The sequence below is a fragment of the Lampris incognitus genome, chromosome 17, assembly GCF_029633865.1.
Source record: "Lampris incognitus isolate fLamInc1 chromosome 17, fLamInc1.hap2, whole genome shotgun sequence".
Classification (NCBI taxonomy): Eukaryota; Metazoa; Chordata; class Actinopteri; order Lampriformes; family Lampridae; genus Lampris; species Lampris incognitus.
In genome coordinates, this window is record NC_079227.1 from 34310367 (window position 1) to 34332592 (window position 22226).

General features: G+C 47.8%; 1 protein-coding gene across 1 annotated transcript in view; it reads left to right on the top strand.

Moving 5' to 3' along the window:
- The window catches only part of stambpl1 (STAM binding protein-like 1), a 29777-nt gene extending 9725 nt beyond the window's left edge, over positions 1-20052 (top strand). Inside the window, exons 5-11 of the mRNA XM_056297482.1 lie at positions 260-475; positions 3573-3723; positions 7344-7468; positions 9408-9545; positions 15201-15313; positions 19426-19525; positions 19996-20052. Coding sequence (XP_056153457.1) covers positions 260-475; positions 3573-3723; positions 7344-7468; positions 9408-9545; positions 15201-15313; positions 19426-19525; positions 19996-20052 — 900 coding nt within the window. The remainder of the gene's footprint in view (positions 1-259; positions 476-3572; positions 3724-7343; positions 7469-9407; positions 9546-15200; positions 15314-19425; positions 19526-19995) is intronic.
- Positions 20053-22226: the final 2174 nt, after the last annotated feature.

Below are 22226 nucleotides of genomic sequence, written 5' to 3' on the forward strand. Positions count from 1 at the left end.
CGGCTGGTGACTCCCCATGTATGGGAGGAGGCACGTGGTAGTCTGCAGCCCTCCCCGGATCGGCAGAGGGGGTGGAGCAGCGACCGGGACGGCTCGGAAGAGTGGGGTAATTAGCCAGGTACAATTGGGGAGGAAAGGGGGGGGGGGGCAAAAAATGTAATGTACTTGATCGAATTGTTGTCCTATCAGTCCCGTTCCAAAGGGGGCAGTCTTTTTCTTTCCACACAGTAAATTTCTCCTTTTGGACCAAACTCTCCAGAGCCAGTCGGTGGCGGTGGATGGATGTGGCCAGCAGCTGAAGCGCCTCTCTTTGCTGGAGCAGGACAGACATCGGCTCTCGCTGCTGGAGGAGGAGCGGCAGAGGGTCGCTGCCCTCCGACGGATGCAGATCGAGTCGGAGCAGTTTCGCTTCTTCGAGGATCAGCTACGGCGGCAGGAAATAGCCAACAGGCGAGGAGATGAGGCAGAGCAAAAGGTAATGATAGGACGGGGGCGTCCGGGGAAGCGTGGCGGTCTATTCTGTTGGCGGTCTATTCTGTTGCCTACCAACATGGGGATCGCCGGTTCGAATCCCCGTGTTACCTCTGGCTCGGTCTGGCCTCCCTACAGACACAATTGGCCGTGTCTGCGGGTGGGAAGTCAGATGTGGGTATGTGTCCTGGTCGCTGCGCTAGCGCCTCCTCTGATCGTTTGAGGCGCGACTCCACATGTATCGGAGGAGGCATGTGGTAGTCTGCAGCCCTTCCTGGATCAACAGGGGGGGGGGCGGAGCAGCCACCTGGATGGCTTGAAGGAGTGGGGTAATTGGCCAGATGCAACTGGGAGAAAAATGGTACTTTACTGTTGTCTTTCACCAAAAGCTGACTTATGTATATTTGGTGGAAAAGAATACTACTGTGGGTGTTGCAGTGGTTAGTGTGGTCACCTCACAGCAAGAAGGTCCTGGGTTCGAGCCCCGAGGGTAATCCAACCTTGGGAGTCGTCCTCTGTGTGGAGTTTGCATGTTCTCCCCGTGTCTGTGTGGGTTTCCTCCGGGTGCTCCGGTTTCCTCCCACAGTCCAAAGACCTGTAGGTCAGGTGAATCGGCCGTACTACATTGTCCCTAGGTGTCAATGTGTGTGTTTGCATGTGTGTGTCTGTCGGCCCTGTGACGGCCTGGCAGCCTGTCCAGAGTGTCTCCCCGCCTGCCGGGATCGGTCCAGCATCCCACGACCCCGGTTGGGATAAGCGGCTCGGATGATGGAGTGGACTACTACTGTGTCAGTGGTTCAGGAATTTCCCCAAAATAGTACTTGCAGAAGAATAACTACTGAATGTAGGTATAAATTGACACGGTACTATTGTGTACTTAAAATACCTTCCTTAGAGATAAATTCAAATTTTTCAAATTAGCCCATAGAACCAAACCTTGCTCGTTTCAAAGGATGCCAGTCTCCTCCTTGGTGAGCAGGTGAAAAGAGTTTTCCAGTCAGTTCTTTCTCCCGTTGGTGACCATGTTAAATGTGGAGGATTTTGTGTCCTTTGATAACCCTGAGAAAGTCGTTCACGTTTTATTTCCCCTCATATAGAGGTTATAATGATTCCCTCCACTCCTGCCTTAATTAAATTCCAGTCTCCCATTCAAAAACATCCATCCATCCATCCATCCATCCATTATCCGAACCGCTTATCCTGCTCTCAGGGTCGCAGGGATGCTGGAGTCTATCCCAGCAGCCACTGGGCGGCAGGTGGAGAGACACCCTGGACAGGCCGCCAGGCCATCACACAGCGCCCACACACACATTCACACCTAGGGACAATGTAGTACGTCTGATTCAGCTGACCTACATGTCTTTGGACTGTGGGAGGAAACCGGAGCACCCGGAGGAGACCCACGCACACATGGGGAGAACATGTAAATTCCACACAGAGGACGACCCGGGACGACCCCCAAGGTTGGACTATCCCGGGACTCAAACCCAGGACCTTCTTGTTGTGAGGCGACCATGCGCCACCCTGCCTCCCCATTCACAACCATGAAACCCAGTTAAATCTATAAATTAACATAAGGTGTGGGCGGGAGTGTCAGCCGCTATGCAAGAGACTGTTGGTATTCACAACCTCCCTGGCCTCACCTGCCAGGAATCCTGCAACGCACAACAGAAACTAACAGCAAAAGCAGGCAGAGCCAAAGGGCGTGCAGCTGTGAGTTTGATGGCTAAGCAAAGGCGGTTGACCTCTGGTCATACTGGTTGTACTGGTCAAACTGGTCAAATCTGCATCTTGGGTCAGTAAGAAAACTGTTCTTACAGTCCCGAGGCGCAGATTCGACCTCTGGTAAAAAGGGTCAAATCTGCACCTTGGGACACTAAGGGCAGTCTTATTACTGCCCCAAGGTGCAGATCTGACCAGTTTGACCAGTAGAACCAGTATGACCAGAGGCCAACCACCTTTGCTGCACTTTGAAATGCATTTCTCCAGGAGGTCAGACTACCAAAGTCAGGCTCTTTTTGAAACAGTCTTAAAAGTCATTTCTATAAGATTGGCTGTTTTATGGGCTATTTTTCAAAAGAGATTATGTGTAGATTAAAAAAACCTTTTTTTGGAAGAAAAGGCATGTTTAGGCTGAGGAAGGATAAATGTCTACATCTCATCATCTCATCTGATCATCAGTCGCTTCGCCGGGGTCGGGTCGTGGTGGCAGCAAGCTAAGTAGGGCACTCCAGACACCCCGCCCCCCAACAACACCCTCCAACTCCTCCTGGGGGATCCCAAGGTGTTCCCAGGCCAGAATGGACATGTAGTCCCTCCAGCAAGTTCTGGGTCTACCCCGGGGTCTCCCCCCAGTGGGCCGTGCCCAGAAGACCTCCAAAGGAAGGCACCCATGAGGCATCCTAATCAGATGCCCGAACCACCTCAATTGGCTCCTTGTGACGCGAAGGAGCAGCGGCTCTACTCCGAGCTCCCTTCGGATGTCTGAGCTCCTCACCCTATCGCTAAGGCTGAGCCCAGACACCCTACGGAGGAGATTCATTTCAGCCGCTTGTATCCGTGATCTCACCCTTTCGGTCACTACCCAAAGCTCATGACCATAGGTGAGGGTTGGAACGATGATTGACTGGTAAATTGAGAGCTTTGCCTCCCGGCTCAGCTCCCTCTTCACCACAATGGTCCGGTACCACGTCCACATTACTGCTGATGCTGCACCAACCCGCCTGTCAATCTCCCGCTCCATCCTACCCTCACTCGTGAACAAGACCTCGAGATACTTGAACTCCTTCACTTGGGGCAACAACTCACCCCCAACCCGGAGGGGGCAATCCCCCATTTTCCAGTTCCGGTTAATTTTCATTTAAATGCATACAGTTTTTCTTAACTTTTTTGGTTGTGTTATCTCCTTTAAGATCGTATTGGTGAGGAAAGTCGGTCGTTAATTCAAAGAGGTAATTTGTCCCCTAGAATGGACTAATGATATAGTTTTTCTGCTTCTGTTTGTATATCAGTGTTTCAGTATTGGTCACGTCAGTATGCCCTTGCCCGTGCTCGAGCATGGCCATGTAAGACTGAACTGCCTCGCTCCTTCTTTCTCACAGGCCGAGCACAAAGTGCCTGAGGTGCCAGACGGCTCCTGTTTGTCCCAGCAACCCATTCCAAACCATGTCCGCTCCCAGGGAGCGGACTCCAACAAGAACAAGCAACCAAACCCTGTCAACAGAACAGCAGCCACCCTCGCCGGAGTACAGAGTGAGTTTATACACACACACAAATGCACATAAAATGTACATATTTTACTATATTACCAATCGATTACTACATATGTAATATTATTAGATAAGAAAAAAAAATGATTGATTGATGATGCAACAAAATTTGTCCTTCCATTAATGGGGATGGGCTGCATCTTCCACAGAATCGCTCCCCATTAAAAAATAAATAAATAAAAAAAATAGAATTGTCATTTTTTACAATTTAAAATAACCATGAATTGTATTTCTTTGCCTAAATAGTTTTATGATCAAATTATTCATGAATTTAACACTTTCCTCCACTAAAACAGCTCTCCTCTTGCATCTTCTAACTCCTAGCATCAGGTCTAAGTGTTTGGATGGGGTTTGTGGTTTACGGGTGTGTTATTTCTCGCTCCCAGTCCCAGTGAGTGGGGATGGAGTGGTCGGGGTTGTGCAGCTGAGTGGCTTTTTGTGGCTTTGAAAAACTAACAGCACAATGTTCCCTTGTGCTGCGAAGAGCAGCTTGCCACCACAAGAGTCAAAGAAGAGCTTCGTCTTCTTAGTGAGCGAGTCTCGTCGCATCATCTCATCTCATCTCGTCTCACCTCATCATCTCATCTCATCTCATCATCTCATCTCATATCATCTCATATCATCTCATCATCAGCCGCTTCTCTGGGGTCGGGTCATGGTGGCAGCAAGCTACGTAGGGCACTCCAGACATCCCTCTCCCCAGCAACACCCTCCAGCTCCTCCTGGGGGATTCCAAGGCGTCCCCAGGCCAGATTGGACTTGTAGTCCCTCCAGCAAGTTCTGGGTCTACCCCGGGGTCTCCTCCCAGTTGGACGTGCCCGTAAAACCTCTAAAGGAAGGCGCCCAGGAGACATCCTAATCAGATGCCTGAACCACCTCAACTGGCTCCTTTCGACGTGAAGGAGCAGCGGCTCTACTCCGAGCTCCCTCCGGATGTCGGAGCTCCTCATCCTATCTCTAAGGCTGAGCCCAGACACCCTACGGAGGAAACTCATTTCAGCCACTTGTATCCGCGATCTCACCCTTTCGGTCACTACCCAAAGCTCATGACCACAGGTGAGGGTGGGAACGAAGACTGACTGGTAAATTGGGAGCTTTGCCTTCCGGCTCAGCTCCTTCTTCACCACAACGGTCCGGTACAACGTCCGCATTACTGCTGATGCTGCACCAACCCGCCTGTCAATCTCCCAATCTGTCAATCTAGTGAGTGAGTGTGAGTTAAAAAGGGGAACGCTGACAGTGGCAGATACACTGTTTCCAGTGAAACAGACTGTAATACAATCATTGGCACGAGCTATTGAGGACCAAGCAAGTTCAGCCAAGACTGTAAAACTACAGGGATCTGTGGTACCCAGTGGTGCTGCATGATTAATCTCATCACAATCACGATGCCAGCCTGTACAAAGGTATAACCGCAAAAGGCTGCGGTTTAAATAAATAATAAACTGTGCGCGTGTGAATGTCTGTTTGTGTGCAGTCTGCATATGTACGCCCATAATTAAGAGATGACCAATCAGTCTCTGTTCAGGCGGTGAAGCGCGTGCCGTCTATGGTCACATGACTATCCGGTGTGCCGTGTGCAGACCAGAAAGAGGGAAAAAATTGATACCGATGATAACGAGCAGGTTAACGCCGATGAACTGGTGGCAAAAAAAAAAAACTTGGGAGAAGAGCGTGACCCTCTCACGTGCTACATCTCCCTGGTGAAACTCCTCACTGTCAGGTGAAACTTCTCACTGTCAGGTGAAAAGAAGTGGCTGGCGACTCCACATGTATGGGAGGAGGCATGTGGTAGTCTGCAGCCCTCCCCGGATCAGCAGAGGGGGTGGAGCAGCAAGCGGGACAGCTCGGAAGAGTGGGGTGGCTGCATACAATTGGGGAGAAAAGGGGAAACCCCCCCCTCCCCCAAAATACCCTGCGACCTCCGTTGTATGGTGACATTTTGGATTAAAGCTCAGTGACATTGAGCAGAAAGAGGTACTGTGTAAAACACGCAAAATGAAAGTTGCGGCAACATGACAAAATATGTATTATTTGTGTACGTATTAATTTGTTAATTAAATCACAGTCGTAAATTGCAATATTGCCCACAATAATCTCAATATGGCTTTTTCAGCGGGCGGCACGGTGGCGCAGTGGTTAGCATGGTCGCCTCACAACAAGAAGGTCCTGAGTTCGAGCCCCGGGGTAGTCCTACCTTGGTGGTCGTCCCGGGTCATCCTCTGTGTGGTGTTTGCATGTTCTCCCCGGGTCTGTGTGGGTTTCCTCCGGGTGCTCTGGTTTCGTCCAAAGACATGTAGGTCAGGTGAATCGGACGTACTAAATTGTCCCTAGGTGTGTGTGTGTGTGGGCCCTGTGATGGTCTGGCGGCCTGTCCAGGGTGTCTCCCCGCCTGCCACCCAATGACTGCTGGGATAGGCTCCAGCATCCCCATGACCCTGAGAGCAGGATAAGTGGTTCAGATAACAGATGGGCTTTTTCACCGGATCGTGCAGCACTAGTACCCAGCTTGGCTTCAGGATCCCCCCCCCCTCCACGACCCATGGCTCTATATGACAATCCTGATAGTGATTCATGAGTAAATTTTGTTATTTAGCCTTCATTTGATGATGCAACTACTCAGTATTTCCAACATCAGGCTATCTGACTTTCTCTCTCTCGCTCTTCTGTTCCTTTCTTTTCTCGATATTCTGTGCATGAAGCCAGTGTGTCTCGTTCAGTACTGTTCCAACCATTGTTATGAGGACGTCGTATCAGTGAGAAGGCAAGTCTAGCAGCCTGCAGAGAGAGGCGGGGCAGATAGGAGTTTTTACGAGATGCCCTGCAAGTGCTAGCACGACGTAGTGAAAGCGGAGGAGAACACTGGGTTTACCTGAGAATCACGGAGGACTTGAAAAATTGTGACATTTCAGGAGGCCGACGGCTAAACAATGTTCAGTCCAGAGAAGGAAGCGGAAACTTAAGACCTAAAAGGTTGACCCATTTAACTTGCACTTTACATGTCGTCGGACGCCTCGTTCTGTCAAGGGGTTCCCCATTACCTTGTCATTGCTCGAGGTTTAAGCGACACATTGCCGACAATTCGGGATCAGAGGAAAGGTTGTTGTTGGCATTTCACAGAATTCTTCCGTATTTTGTGATACATCTCAAGATAATGATAAAGATAAAATGAAAATGAAAACTAAAACCAAATAAAATAAATAAATATTACATAGAATTAAATTAAATTTTAATTGAAGTTAAATTAAATAGAAAATAATAATAATAAAATAAAGCGGTTTGGATAATGAGTGGATGGATCTCAAAATACGCGCTCTACGTTAAAACATCGGGAATTGGTTAAAAACATGTTTACACTGGTGTGGTTTCATTGTGAGAACCAACCACACGTTCCGGCACACTTTCACCCAAAGGCATCCTGGTGTGTTTCCTAAATTCCGAACATTAATTTTCTGTATCGTTGGTCGTATATTTTGTTTACACCATGTCCTGCAGTGTGTGTCTGTTTGTGTTCATCCAAACGTGTATGTGTCTTGTGTTAGGTTTTGACCAACATTAATGCTCTTCATGCTTTTGTGTGTGTGTTGTGTGTATGGTATACAGTCCAGCGTATAGAGGGTTTGAGGAGAGTGGTGATTCCCAGAGACCTGACCTACCGCTTCCTCCTGCTGGCCGACTCCAACACAGCCAGGGGGATAGAGACCTGCGGTGTCCTCTGTGGAAAGCTGGTAATAATATATCCTAACTAGCTAGCTAGCTAGGAAGTGCTCCCACCTAGAGGACTGCATTGGGATTGGGATTCCGCGGGACCCAACGCAAATCTCGCGGGAGCGGGAGGTTTTAACTTTGCTGTGGGCGGTCAAAACATAAACTGCAGGTCCCGCGCGTTAGCTAGCGCTAACAAGAAAGATGGAGTCAACAGATGAAGCTCAAAAGAAACACAAAGTTGGTCGTTAAAATACAAAAACAAAGCAAGGGAAGTCTGATATTTGGAAAAATGTTCTCACTTCTGACAAGTCGATTCGTTTTTCGGTTGCAATGTTTTTGATAAATCAAAGTCGTGTATGAACGCGGAGGAGGAGAACAGAACAGAGGAGCGCTACTCCTGATCAGTGTGTTAAAAGACACAGGGAAAGGGTCCGCGGTGGTGTAGCGGTCTAAGCATCGGCTTTGTGTCGATGCAGTTGCCCACTGGGGACCGGGGTTCGAGCCCCGGTCTCGTCAGATCCGACTATGGCCGGACTCGATGAAGAAGCAATCATTGGCAGCGCTGTCTTCGGGAGGGGGGCGGAGTGGGCTTGCGTCTCTGTAGGTGTCGGAAAAGCAGTGGTTCGGCCTGGAGTCGCCTTGTCATGAAAGTGGCGAGGCGACTCCTTCGAGACTGCCGGCCGGAGAGATGCAGTTGGCGAACGCATGCAGTACGGGGGTGGGTGTTTGAATTAAAAATAGGGATCGATTGGCCACTAAATTGGGAGAAATCAGAAATACATTTAAAAAGACACAGGGAAACGCAAAACAACCTCAGCAAAACAAACAACGTAAGTTCTAAAATAATAAGTCAAATAAATACAGTTTAATTTTGTCCTAGAATAGGTGTACTTATTGCACTGGAAGATCTGTCATTATTGCACTAGTATCCATGTAATTACGCACTAGAACGTGATTTCGCCCTGTTATTACTGACAGGAATTCATCCCTTTATTAATAGTACACAGCAGTGGCAGCTGGTGCTAAAAAAATTTGGGAGGGGGGCGCAATTTACCTTGGCACAGCACACCTGACAGCTGCTTTAATGTCCACACAGCCACAGAGTTATTAAGAAGGACAATGTAGCCTATAGATTTTATCAGGGTTTGTAGACGGTGGATGATTGACAGTCGAGACGAGGCGTGCTGGTGGGTGTGAACATGATTGACAGCCACAAGCATTGTCCAGTCACATTAGATTAAAAAACAATAAAACAATACCAATTCGCTGCCAATAACAGTGGGAGTGTCCGGGGCGGCACAGAACTGCGCCCCCCTGGAAAACCTGAAGCAACCAATCAGACAGCAGCCTCAGGTCACCTGCTCGCCACAAGTTTGAGGGCTTACAGAAGGTATGGTTTGGCCGGCGCCCCTCACCCAGGAAGTATATGTATTCAGACTGAAACCAACCAAACACCATTGGAACCAACATTTAATGCTGCTGACAGGCGCTCACAGACTGACAACACTTTTATCTCATCATTATTTGCATAATACAACTAAATTATATTTAAGATTCTTAAGTAGATTTTCATCTCTTGATATTTGAAGGGGGCGGCGCCCCAGCACCCTGTACTGGCCAGCCGCCGCTGGTAAACAGTAAAATAATGTGTTTTCCCCGCACATTGCAGTCGCGGGTGATAATGGTCAGATACCAGCAGGAGTGGGCAGGAGCGGGATTAAGAAAAGAGACCCACGCAGGGCTCGACTCCCAACCCCCTCTTCTTGTCAATGGATCTGAACTGGTGATTTCTTTGGTTTCTGGTTAAAAAAAAATAAAAAAAAGAAGACACAACCAACTACACTGATCTGTGCTCAATACAAATGTCGCGTTGCAAATAAACTTCCCTGTATGTACGTATTATCTACTGTAAATCATTTTTTTCAGCTAAAATACAGATTGGTGCCTCTCTTCCCCCAGACCCAGAACGAGTTCCTGTTGACTCATGTCGTGGTACCGAAGCAGTCGGCGGGTCCAGACTTCTGTGACATGGAGAACGTTGAGGAGCTGTTCAGCTTCCAAGACCAGCAGAACCTGCTGACACTGGGCTGGATACATGTAAGGAAACACTCACAGACACAAACGAACACACAGACACTTGAATCGATGTGAGTTGATCGCACTGATTAAACTACAAGGCACGTCTGGCCTTCATTATCTGTTCGAGGATCGGCAGTTCGACAGGTCCAACCAGAGAGCAGATGGTCCAATCACAGCCTCGGAGGCTGATTCATGAGGGTGACATTAGCGTTATGTCTACAGCGGTTGTACATTTTGTTTACACAGTGTGCTGCATGCCACAACCTAAGCTACCATACTGCCGCCCATACTTTCCCCAATATGGGCGGCACGGTGACCCAGTGGTTAGCACTGTTGCCTCACAGCAAGAAGGTCCTAGGTTCGAACCCCAGAAGGTCCCAGGGCTTTTCTGTGTGGAGTCTATATAACAATCCTGTTAGTGATTCATGAGTAAATTTTGTTATTTAGCCTTCATTTGATGATGCAACTACTCAGTATTTCCAACATCAGGCTATCTGACTTTCTCTCTCTCGCTCTTCTGTTCCTTTCTTTTCTCGATATTCTGTGCATGAAGCATGTGGAGAATTCTGTTTTGCTAACTATATCTAAGTTACACCTGAAAGCTCTTATTTTTGCCCCAAAGAGTGAATAAATGCTATAATGCAATTTAAAATGCAGTTTCTACTGTTTCTATCAAATTGCAACCCCCCTCCCCCAAGATCAGGTGGAGGGGTCCTCAGGGTAGATCAAAAATACGCAGGGGGGTCCAGGACCCCAAAAAGGTTGAGAACCACTGCCGTAGGAAATGCAACTTGATTGATTGATTGAACCGTGAGTATTAATGCCGATGATGAAGTATGGTAGCTTAGGTTGTGTCATCCATCCATCCATCCATCCATTTTCCAAGCCGCTTATCCTAATTAGGGTCATGGGGATGCTGGAGCCTATCCCAGCAATCATTGGGCAGCAGGTGGGGAGACACTCTGGACAAGTCGCCAGTCCATCACAGGGCCGACACATTCACACCTAGGGACAATTTAGTAAGTCCCATTCACCTGACCTACATGTCTTTGGACTGTGGGAGGAAACCGGAGCACCCGGAAGAAACCCACGCAGACACAGGGAGAACATGCACACTCCACACAGAGGACGACCCGGGACGACCCCCAAGGTTGGACGAACCCGGGGTTCGAACCCAGGACCTTCTTGCTGTGAGGCAACAGCGCTAACCACCATGTCGCCGTAGGTTGTGTCAGTGAAGTCGTATTCGGTGGAATATGGACCTGTACTCAGTGCTTCGGTCAGCAGAGGGGGTGTTTACACTGCTCTTCTGACCAGCTTTGGCAAGAGCTGGAGTTACACTCAAGTTCGTGTGGTGGTGAAGAAAGATTGAACAGAAGGAGCGCCCAATACATATTGTAATTGTGTTGGCCGTTCTCAGGACGGACCAGATCTGTGAATGTGCAAGCCCAAGAGTCACAGCCATTGGCTTGGTGTTGGTGACTCAGACGTTCTCCGCTGGCATTGCCAGCTTGTTTCTGGGTAGAAGGAATTCCTGGCTACTAAATGATGAGTGGCAGGACAAACTCTCTTCTACTGTGTGGCAAGAAAATATTTTAGATTTCCCCCCCTTTTTTCTCCCCAAATGTACTTGGCCAATTACCTTATTTTTGAGTCATCCCGGTTGCTGCTCCACCCCCTCTGCCGGCCCGGGGAGGGCTGCGGACCGCCACGTGCCTCCTTCCATATATGTAGGGTCACCAGCCGCTTCTTTTCACCTGACAGTGAGGAGTTTCACCAGGGGGATGTAGCACGTGGGAGGATCACGCTATTCCCCCCTCCCCAGTTCCCCTCTCCCCTGAACAGGCGCCCCGACCGACCAGAGGAGGCGCTAGTGCAGCGACGAGGACACATACCCACATCCGGCTTCCCACCTGCAGACACAGCCAATTGCGTCTGTAGGGACGCCCGACCAAGCCGGAGGTAACGCGGGGATTCGAGCCGGCGATTCCCCCGTGTTGGTAGGCAGCGGAATAGACCGCTGTGAGATCTTTCACGCATAAAGGCCATGTCACACACTGTTGGTGTGTTATATAAAACTGAAAAGTAGGCTGGACCAGCTTTTGGTTACAGCTTCTGCATCACCAGCTTGCATCTCCACCGGCTAAATGGAGCCAGAAATTATACAACGCGAAGTGGTTTGCACACTTAAGCGCCGCACGCTGTGCTCGTATCGTCTGACATTTTGTTCTGATTGGTTTCAGCGTTTAGCCTAATGCAAGGATTGCAACGCCCACGAGTGAAATCGCTCGCGGGGGAGAGCGGAGGGGAGGGGAGGGGAGGACAGATTGGCCCTGCTGTTGTGATCGGTGTGACCACATTCTCGAGGCTTGTGCAGATTGTCACACCGAGGAACAAGCGCACACGTTTGCTCATGTGCGTTCACTCTGAAAAACACACACACACACACACACACAGTTGCCGCCATTATGCTTTTTGTTCTGCTTCATGTGCACAGTCAGACGTTACCGTTGCAACGCAGTGTGGCGAAGAAAAGCCGCGGAGGTTTAAAGAAACGAGGGTAACAAACCGCCTTTACGGGGGGGGGGGGGGGGTTCTCAGATAAAATCCACGTCTAATGGGCGACGTCGCTCCCTGCTGCCAGCCCCGACTGTGTGTCAGCAGGCACAGAACCGCCGTGACGTGTTATTCCAGCTAACTCGCTGAGAGACCCACAACAACAACAACAAAATGCAAAATAGATGTAAATATGTTCTTTGCTGATGATATTACAGTTGTTGTTCAGTTCCCGAATCTGCCAGTAGGGGACGAGTGTCGACCCTGTTTCGCCCGCTGAGTAACAGCACGGGGAGAGTGAGAGTACGTGAGTCAGAGAGAGATGACGGAGAGAGATAACATTGTGTTTCCAGCGCTGGAAACACGCCCCACACTGATGTGTGAAGGGTTTCTGTACATGTGGTCCATGTGTGAGCTCTGCATCGACTTGGGGTTTGAGTCCGTATGAGTGCGCTCTCTGTTTATGCGGTTGCATGTGTGTACAAATGTGGAGCTGATTTCTGCTTGTTCTCTCTCTCTCTCTCTCTCTCTCTCTCTCTCTCTCTCTCTCTCTCTCTCTCTCTCTCTCTCTCTCTCTCTCTCTCTCTCAGTTCAGTAATACTTTATTGGCATGGCTGCATTCATTACAATGTTGATAAAGCAGGTGACAGTGAAATAGGTTAATAGAGTATTAAACAAAAAACTCTCTCTTTCAGTCTCACTCTTTCTCACTCTCTTTCTCACTGTCTCTCACACTCTCTCATGCTCACACCCTCACTCTTCTCCCACTCTCTTTCACTCTCTCTCACTTTCTCTCACTCACACTCTTTCTCTCTATCTCACTCTCCCACTCTCACTCTTCTCTCTTTCACCCACTTTCACTTTCTCTCACTCTCACTCTCTCATTCTCTCTCACTGTCACTCTCTCTTTCACTGTCACTCTCTCACACTTTCTCTCACTCACTCACTCACTCACTCCCACTCTCTCTCTCACTTTCTCTCACTCCCACTCTTTCACTCTATCTCACTCTCCCACTCTTGCTCTTCTCTCTCTTTCACTCACTTTCACTTTCTCTCACTCTCTCACTGTCACTCTCTCTTTCACTCACTCTTTCACTGTCACTCTCTCATGCTTTCTCACTCACTCACTCACTCACTCACTCACTCACTCACTCACTCACTCACTCTGTCCCACTCCCACTTTCCCTCACTCTCTCACTTTCTCTCACTCACACTCTTTCACTCTATCTCACTCTCCCACTCTTGCTCTTCTCTCTCTTTCACTCTCACTTTTACTTTCTCTTTCACTCACTCTTTCACTGTCACTCTCTCACGCTTTCTCACTCACTTTCTCACTCTCAAATTAAAATTCAAATTGCTTTATTGGCATGACCATAACGAAATTCAGTATTGTCAGTATATTTGTTAATGAATTTTAGCAAATATACATACAGGGAGAAGACAATAATGTATACATATGATACATGAATAAAAAGAAGGTAACTTAAACCGGAGGCTTGGTGTAGATCAGCAGGTCATTCTGATTCCCTGATGCGGTGGCAGGCGGAGATAAACTGTCCTGCGAGAACGCAACTTTCTTTCATTTCCCCCAGTATCATTTTTAGTTTTCCGTTATCTGATTTGATAAATTGTGGGTGTTTATTGCTGAATTTTGGGGAAAATGGTTCCCTAATAAGTTTAGATTTCGGGCCCTGTGTGAGGAAGCGCTGCTCTGTCTGTACAGCAGTTCCTCCACACTGTTGGCACAGTCGCTCCTCTCTTGGCAGCCATGTTTCCTTATATCTGCCTGTTTCTATGGCCAGGCTATGAGCTCTCAGTATGTACTGTGTTAACATGTGTCTGTGCTCAGGTAGGTTGCCACAGTGTACTGGCTTTTCAGGGCCAGATAGCATTGCATTTTACTTTGTGTGTGTGTGTGTGTGTGTGTGTGTGTGTGTGTGTGTGTGTGTGTGTGTGTGTGTGTGTGTGTGTGTGTGTGTGATTTTTGTGTTCCAATAGGTGAGGTACTTTTGTTTCTGTTGTGTTATAATTTGGTTGACTGATAGTCCTGGTGTTGGCCTGGTCCTGAGGCAGAACACTGCTTGGACTGGACCAGCTGAGTGAGGTGACCTTTGTCTTTTCTCATCTCTTGGCTCTGCAGGGCTTTGTGGTGGTAGGAGTGGGGGGTCACTTTCTTTTAGATGAAGCCAATATTTAATTGAACCTTTTTGGATTTTCCATAATAATGGAAATTGGCCCAATTCAGCTCTGCAGGCGTTATTAGTTGTTGTGTGCACCCACAGGATGCTTTTACAGAATTCAGTGTGTATTTTCAGTTGGATGTTTTTCCCATTGTTCAGAGTTTCGGCTTGTTTGTGGGCCCCACACTTCGCTTCCATGGAGCAGAATGGGTTCTATAATTGATGGGAGTAATTTGAGCCAAATTGAAATTGGAATCTGAATGTGAATTTGTCTTTTGATTGCATAAGATGCCCTGCGTGCTTTCTCTCTCAGTTCCTTGACTGCTGGGTTGAAATTTCCTGTTGAACTTCTTTTCAAGCCTAAATAATTATATTCCAAACAGTTTTCGATCGTATGTGCTCCGGTTGTAAAGTGGTATTCGTTTCTCTGACATCTGGATCTTCTTTTGAAATATCATTGTTTTGGTCTTTTCGATGTTAATTGCCGAGGCCCAGGTCTGACAGTAACGTTCCAGTATGTTCAAACTCTATTGAAATCCATCTTTTGTTGGACTTAACAGTATTAAATCATCTGTGTACAGCAGAAATTTTTATCTCTGAGTTGTGAAGCGTAAGACCAGGTGCTGTGGACTGTTCCAACATGGTGGCCAATTCATTAACATAAATGTTGAACAGGGCAGGTGATAAACAGCAGCCTTGTCTCACCCCACTTTCTTGAGAAATACATGATGTTCTCTTGTGTCCAATCTTGACGCTGCACATGTTGTTTGTATACATGGATTTTATTAAGTCGTATGTTTTACCCCTACGCCACTTTGAAGTAGTTTGTATTCCCTCTCTCTCGCTGTCTCTCACACTCACTTTCTCTCACTCTCTCTCACTCTCACTATCTCTCTCATTCACTTTTTCTTGTCTTCCTCTTTTGTGACCTGTCTAGACCCATCCTACTCAGACAGCGTTTCTGTCCAGCGTTGATCTCCACACACACTGTTCCTACCAGCTCATGCTGCCAGAGGCCATCGCTATAGTCTGTGCGCCAAAACACAACGAGTAAGTCTGCTTACACACACACACACACACACACAAATACATGCACAGTCACAAGGTGTGGGAATCACCAGAGATATTCAGGCCTTGATTAGATAATGGTTAATGAAAACGGTGACTGGTTCCTATTGTATTACAGGTCACTGCAAACAGAGCTCTATCCACTGATTTTTTTTTTTCATTCTGTAAAAGATTTTTTAATTCAGTTTTAAGGTGGAACATTTAAGGGATTTTGTCGCATCTACTACATTTTCTTTCCCCTCTGTATTTCTCATCTCTCTCTCTCTGAGTGGATGGGGGCATGACCGAGCGAGCGGACTGTGTGTGCATTTGTTGCTCTCTTTATCTTCCCTTGTAAATGTTGTAAATTGCCCAAAGGAGTTGAATCAAGACGTTTCGCCTCTCATCCAAGAGGAAGCCTCTTGGATGAGAGGCGAAACGTCTTGATTCACGGATATATACCAAGTCCAGTTGTACTTGATTCAACTCCTTTGGATAACCATGACCTGGATGAATGAGAACATTCACAGACGTGTTGTAAATTGTGTGTATTGTAGGGTTTGCTTGTTTGGTGTGTATACAGGGAGATTTTAGGGGGGTTGTGTGTGTGTGTGTGTGTTATTGTAGTCAGCCAGCGCTTGCTGGTCGACTTGCTTGTCACCGGTACGGATCTGTCCAAACTGACCAGGAAGCACGGCATGAAGATGGTGCCGGCCTTCTCTTGTTCAGTGGAGGACTGCTCTCTGGCTGTGGGGCAGGTTGTGGGTTACAACAGCATCAAGTCTGCTGCTGAGATGAACAATGCCGCGGTCGTCTTTGTCGTCTTTTTGATTGTGGTGAACAATACGTTGGTATCTGTTCTGCCTCTCGCCACACTGGCGGAAAAAAAAATGACTGTAAATGTGCCTCCATTCTTGAGAGAGGAAGTGTTGACGCAGGCGTTATCTCAACATGGAAAAATAGTCTCCCGAATAAAGAAAGTCTTCTCAGACTGTAAGTGTCCTCAGTTAAAACATATATAGTAGTGTCACACAGAAGGCAGCTACGCATAATCCTCAACAACAGGAGTAAGGAGCTCAACTAACCTCCAAACTGGAGATGGGGAGGGAGATGGGTGAAGACCTCTCAACAGTTTTTAATGAGAGTTTAAAAGACATGTTGCGACCACTAAGCCGCAGGGGAGCGGTAATGATTCTCTTGCCAAAGAAAGGATATCTACACAAGATCAAACACCGCCGTCCTGTGTCTCTTCCCTGTATGGGCTATAAAACCCTGTCCAGGGGTCCGCGGTGGTGTAGCGGTCTAAGCATCGGCTTTGAGTCGATGCAGTTGCCCACTGGGGGCCAGGGGTTCACGCCCCGGTCTCGTCAGATCCGACTATGGCCGGACTCGATGAAGCAGCAATCATTGGCAACGCTGTCTTCGGGAGGGGGGCGGAGTCGCTTGTGTTCGTCACGTGAATGCGTCCCTGTGTGTGTGTTGGAAAAAAACAGTGGTTCGGCCCGGAGTCGCCTTGTCACGAAAGTGGGGAGGCGGTCTCCTTCGAGACTGCCGCCGGAGAGATGCAGTACGAGGGTGGGTGTTTGAATTAAAATAGGATCGACTGGCCACTAAATTGGGAGAAATCAGAAATAAATTTACAAAAAAAAATAAAACCCAGTCCAAAGCGCTGGCCAACACACTGAGAGAGGCGATGGACTCAGTAATTCACCAAGATCAGACATACCACGTGCCTGGTAAGTCCATATTGGACGACGTGTCCTTAATTCAAGATATCGTGGACATCTTCAGTTCTTTGGGCTTTGAAACTGGTCTCGTTTCTCTAGACAAGGAAAAAGCTTTTGACCAGCTTGAGCACCTTTACCTCTGGAAGGCTTTGGAGAATTTTGCTCTCAGCCCAGGTCTTACAGCTATGCTCAAGGTTTTGTACCAGGTCATTGAGAGTGTGCTGAAAGTAAATGGAGGTATAAGTGCCCCTTTCAAAGTGCATAGCGGCAAGACAGGGCCGTTCACCCTCCGGGACGCTGTATCATTGTCTAGTGAAACCGTGTTATGTAAAGTAAGAGATAGCATTGAAGGTCTGTTTTTTAAAGGATTTTAACAAAAGACTTATTTTATCAGCTTACGAAGAGGATGTCATTGTTTTTGTCAAAAACCTGGAAGAGATAAAAAAAAAACCTGGAGGGAATTGTTCAAGATTTTGGAAGCGTATCAGCTGCAAGGTTAATTAGAAAAAGAGCGAAGCACTGGCAGTGGGGAGTTGGAGGGAGGGAGGGGGGGGGTTCTACCCAGTCTACAAGGGGGGGTTGACAGGGAGAAGGATGGTTTCAAATATCTTGGGAGTGTACCTTGGCAATGAGAACATAGTGCAGAAGAACTGGGAGGGTGTAGTAGAGAGAGTAGAGGGAAGGTTGAATAAATAGAAATGGCTGAAGCCACAGACATCCTTCAGAGGCAGGGCGCTAGCCATTAACAGCCTGATAGCGTCTGCTCTGCGGCACAGGTTGGCCTGCATGGAGCCACCTAAAGGCCTAACACAAAAAATACAAGCCGTCTTATTGGATTGTTTTTCTGGGCCAAGTTGCATTGAGTGCTCCGGAGGGTGTTGTTCTTACAAGAAGAGGGGAGGGGGAGACGAGGTCTAATACACATAGAAAGCAGAGTAGCTACATTCAGATTACAGTTTGTACAGAGATGTCTTACAAGTCTGAAAGATTTGTTTGGAGAGTCGTGACAAGCAGCATCTTGAGGGGGAGAGCTAGTCTGGCTTTAGACACTGTGTAGTTTTTAATGGATTTTAGTTTTTTTTTAAATTTTCCTCCTTGTTATCGATATGGAATGTATTTAGAGAGAGGGGGCTAGAGCCTACAGGCTCTTTGCACTGGCTATTGGAAGAGCCCCTCATTAGTGGGTAATACGCGGTTGGAGAGACTGACGGAGGAGGACGTTAAGATGCTGCAGGAGTACAGTGGTGGAGTGGGGTACTCCTGATGAAAATCACCATTTCCAGAGCTGTTTTTTTTTTTTTTTTTTTTTTTCAAATCTAGATGGCTTCTCAGGACCCTTATTAAATGTGATAGACTGTAAATATGTGGACTTGTACACATGTAAAGGAAAGGACTGGTGACTTACGCTGGAGGATTCTGTGGTCAGTCCACCGTTTCAAGTGAATGTCCATTTTGTGGAGAAGTGGGGACGGTTGTCATGGTTTTTACAGACACAAAAGACTCTAACCTTTTAATGCACTGAAGAATGGTTTTGTTTTTTGTTTTTTATCCCCCCCCCCCTTTTCTCCCCAATTGTTCTTTGCCAATTATCCACTCTTCTGAGCCGATACGGGGAGGGCTGCAGACTACCACATGCCTCCTCTGATACATGTGGAGTCGCCAGCCGCTTCTTTTCACCTGACAGTGAAGAGTTTCACCAGGGGGATGCAGTGCATGGGCGGATCACGCTACCCCCCCCCCCCGAACAGGCACCCCCTGACCGACCAGAGGAGGCGCTAGTGCAACGACCAGGACACATAGCCACATCCGGCTTCCCACCTGCAGACACGGCCAATTGTGTCTGTAGGGACGCCTGACCAAGCCAGAGGTAACGCGGGGATTCGAACGGCGATCCCTGTGTTGGTAGGCAACGGATACACCGCCAAGCTACCCAGATGCCCCCCGAAGAATGTTTTTTGACGGGGTGGTCTAAGACTGTCTTCATTTTGGGAGGTGGCTACAAAAAATCTGACGCCTCTAAGTGGCAACTACTAAATCTGATGGTAGGGGATGGCCAGATGTTCAATCTAGGAAGAACATAGTAGGGGACAAGACCTTCATGTCATTGGTGAAAGCCAGAGTCTGGATTGATTTCAGATTTTTTTTTAATATAGTGGTGCTATAATGATGGAATATGATCTGTGGCAGGGGATGACTTAACATTGAATACCAGTTTTGGGTAGGTGATGAAATTGTTGCCTTCTGCTTTGTACTGTACAATACCATTTTTTGTCATGCAAAAAATGTTTGGATTTTTGTTTTTCAATAAATGTTTTGTTTTTTAAATATCTCTGTCTCTCTCTCTCTCTGTCTCTCTCTCCTCTGTCTCTCTCTTCCTCCCCATGTCAGTACTGGTGTATTTAGGTTGACCACGCCTGGCATGGTGGAGGTGTCTGCATGCAGGCTGAAGGGGTTCCACCCTCACTCCAAAGAGCCTCCACTGTTCAGTGTGAGTAGCTCTATGTGTATATTTATGCCTTATGTGTGTGTGTATGTGTGTACATGTTTGTATGTGCATGCATATGTGCAGGCTTGCTGGACCACACATCATTGAAAATGTTGACATGTTGAAATATGAAATGCATCCTGAAGTGTTTGAACAGCTTGTAATTTCTCTCTCTCTCTCTCTCTCTCTCTCTCTCTCTCTCTCTCTCTCTCTTTCTCCCTCTCTCTCTCTCTCTCTCTCTCTCTCTCTCTCTCTTTCTCCCTCTCTCCCTCTCTCTCTTTCTCCCTCTCTCTCTCTCTCTCTCTCTCTCTCTCTCTCTCTCTCTCTCTCTCTCTCTCTCCTCTCTCCCTCTCTCTCTCTCTTCTCTCCTCTCTTTCTCTCTCTCTCTCTCTCTCGCTCTCTCTCTCTCTCTCTCTCTCTCTCTCTCTCTCTCCTTCTCTCCCTCCCTCCCTCTCCTCCATTTGCTCCCTCAGATCTGTAAGCATGTCGAGGTGAGGGACTCAAAGATTAGCGTGCTGGACCTCAGGTGACAGAAGGAGGGCGCTGTTCCCTGGAAAAAAAGAAACACCTGCTGCGACCACTCTCGCTATTTATACTGCTTTGTTTACTCCAAGGCTTTTTGTATTTTATTTATTTTTCTAAAGAAGAAACTGTGAAGTGACGGCGCTTGGCTTCACAGCTGCGATGACGTACGCGCTAAGCCAGTACAGAGCTTTCTGGACCTTCGGTATGCCGAGTAGCGCAGGTATGGGGACAGGAAGCTAAAGTCGTTGTTGCTGTGTTCTAGTTGACGGTGAAATATGGGTTAAGGGTTACATGTTAAAGATACGGCAGATTGACTCCTGGTAACAGATTGACCGGGATGGTCGGGGCAAAGATTTGACTTGGGGTGGGGGGGGGGGGGGTTGCTACTGCCATGTTGCACAATGCCAAAACAGCTTTTACATCGGCGCTAGCTAATCATGCGTTTATACAAGCAGCTTGCAATAAGCCTTGTGTTGGGGTTTGTGTTGCCGTACATTTTGGCACACATTTTTTTTACATTTACTGCAACTGAATATCGGCCCCAAATATCGGCATGATGTTCAAAGGCGCTAGGTAACGATCTGAGCGGAATTCTTTTTTAGATAAAAATAAATAGCTTGCAAAACATCAAAAATGGGCTGAATTAAACTGCATTGACAGCAGGCAGTAAACTTTGATCAGACTGAATAATGACAATAAAATCACTCCACATAAAGTGGTCAGGTGAATCGGCCGTACTAAATTGTCCCTAGGTGTGAATGTGAGTTTGTCGGCCCTGTGAGGGCCTGGCGGCCTGTCCACGGTGGTCTCCCCCGCCTGCCGCCCAATGACTGCTGGGATAGGCTCCAGCATCCCCGTGGCGCGGAGAGCAGGACAAGCCGTTTGGATAATGGACGGAACTTGCAGCAAGTGCAAGAGATAAATCAGCTTAAAAGTTAGCTTAAAAGTTAGCTCGCCGACACTGCAAAGAGCCAGTAATGAAGAATTCAAGGGTAAAAGCTGCCGAGGGTCCAACGAGGTGAAGGTAACCATGGCAACAACCGGACCCGACTCTAGCCCACTGTCCCCGTACGGGTGCTAGCGATTGTGTTGATCATCATTATTTGTTTCAGTGTTGTCGCTGGGTCACAGCTGCGACCAGTGGTTTCCGTGTCGTAGTGCAATAGTTATGAAGCGGAGATGGTTATACGGCACTAAAACGGGAGGTTTGCTCCCCCCCGGAAAAGATGTCTGATCCATGCCTGTGTCTCCACTGGCCAGCGTTCAGCCTGGTCTCGCCTTAACCTCGGCCAGCCAGTTAGTCAGTCAGCTGGGTCGCCGGTCAGTTGTATACGCCTTGTCCCCCACTGACAAGTGTCTAGATGGGTGTAGTGTAGTTGGGCCAGTGTCCTTGGCAATGTTTGGGACTCGGGCGAGACCCGTTTGGTCTATAATGGAGTCAGATACTTCTAACAAACTGGCTGGCAAAGTATATCACAAGATCTCATGCAAATTGCTAACGGGGATCATTGAAGTATCACATTATTATTTTTATTTATTTTATTATGATAGAGAATATGGTTTAAAGGTCACAACGGTAAAAAAAAATCTAGTAAATAGGGAAAAAATTGTCTTGTCAAGTTAGCTGGGGTAAAATTTATATTTGTTTTTTCAAAATAAGCAAGTGAGAGACTAACAATCAAACTGTCCGCTGTCTGCTTTTAAATGTGTGCCTCCGAAGAGAACTCTGTGGCGCCACAGAGTTCTTTCCGACTCGGTAAACACCCCGAGTCTGCTTCAAAACCCCCAGACAGACCCACCGCACATCTAAATAAGAAGACCAAGGAGGGAATCTTACGGATTATGGACTCAATGAGGGTGAACGATGTCTTCGAAATCCCTCATGCGGACTAAGCTGGAAGGAGTGTTGAGGGGTATCTCGTCGTTCTGGGGTGGCATCTGAACCCTCAACCCCTCCTCCTCCTGGCGACGCCAACAGGCCGGTCTACTGTACATAGGGTGTTATGAAAGGGAACATTTTACGTAAGGTCACCTCTAAATGCAGAATCTGTAGGCCAGTACGGTGCGGACCAGACACATCCCGGACAGGGTGTGCTGGAGGGGGTTTTAAGTGTTGGCGGCTGCTGCGTAATTTGTCCTGTGAATGGTTTTGTGTCATGTTTTGTCCGGTTTAATGGTG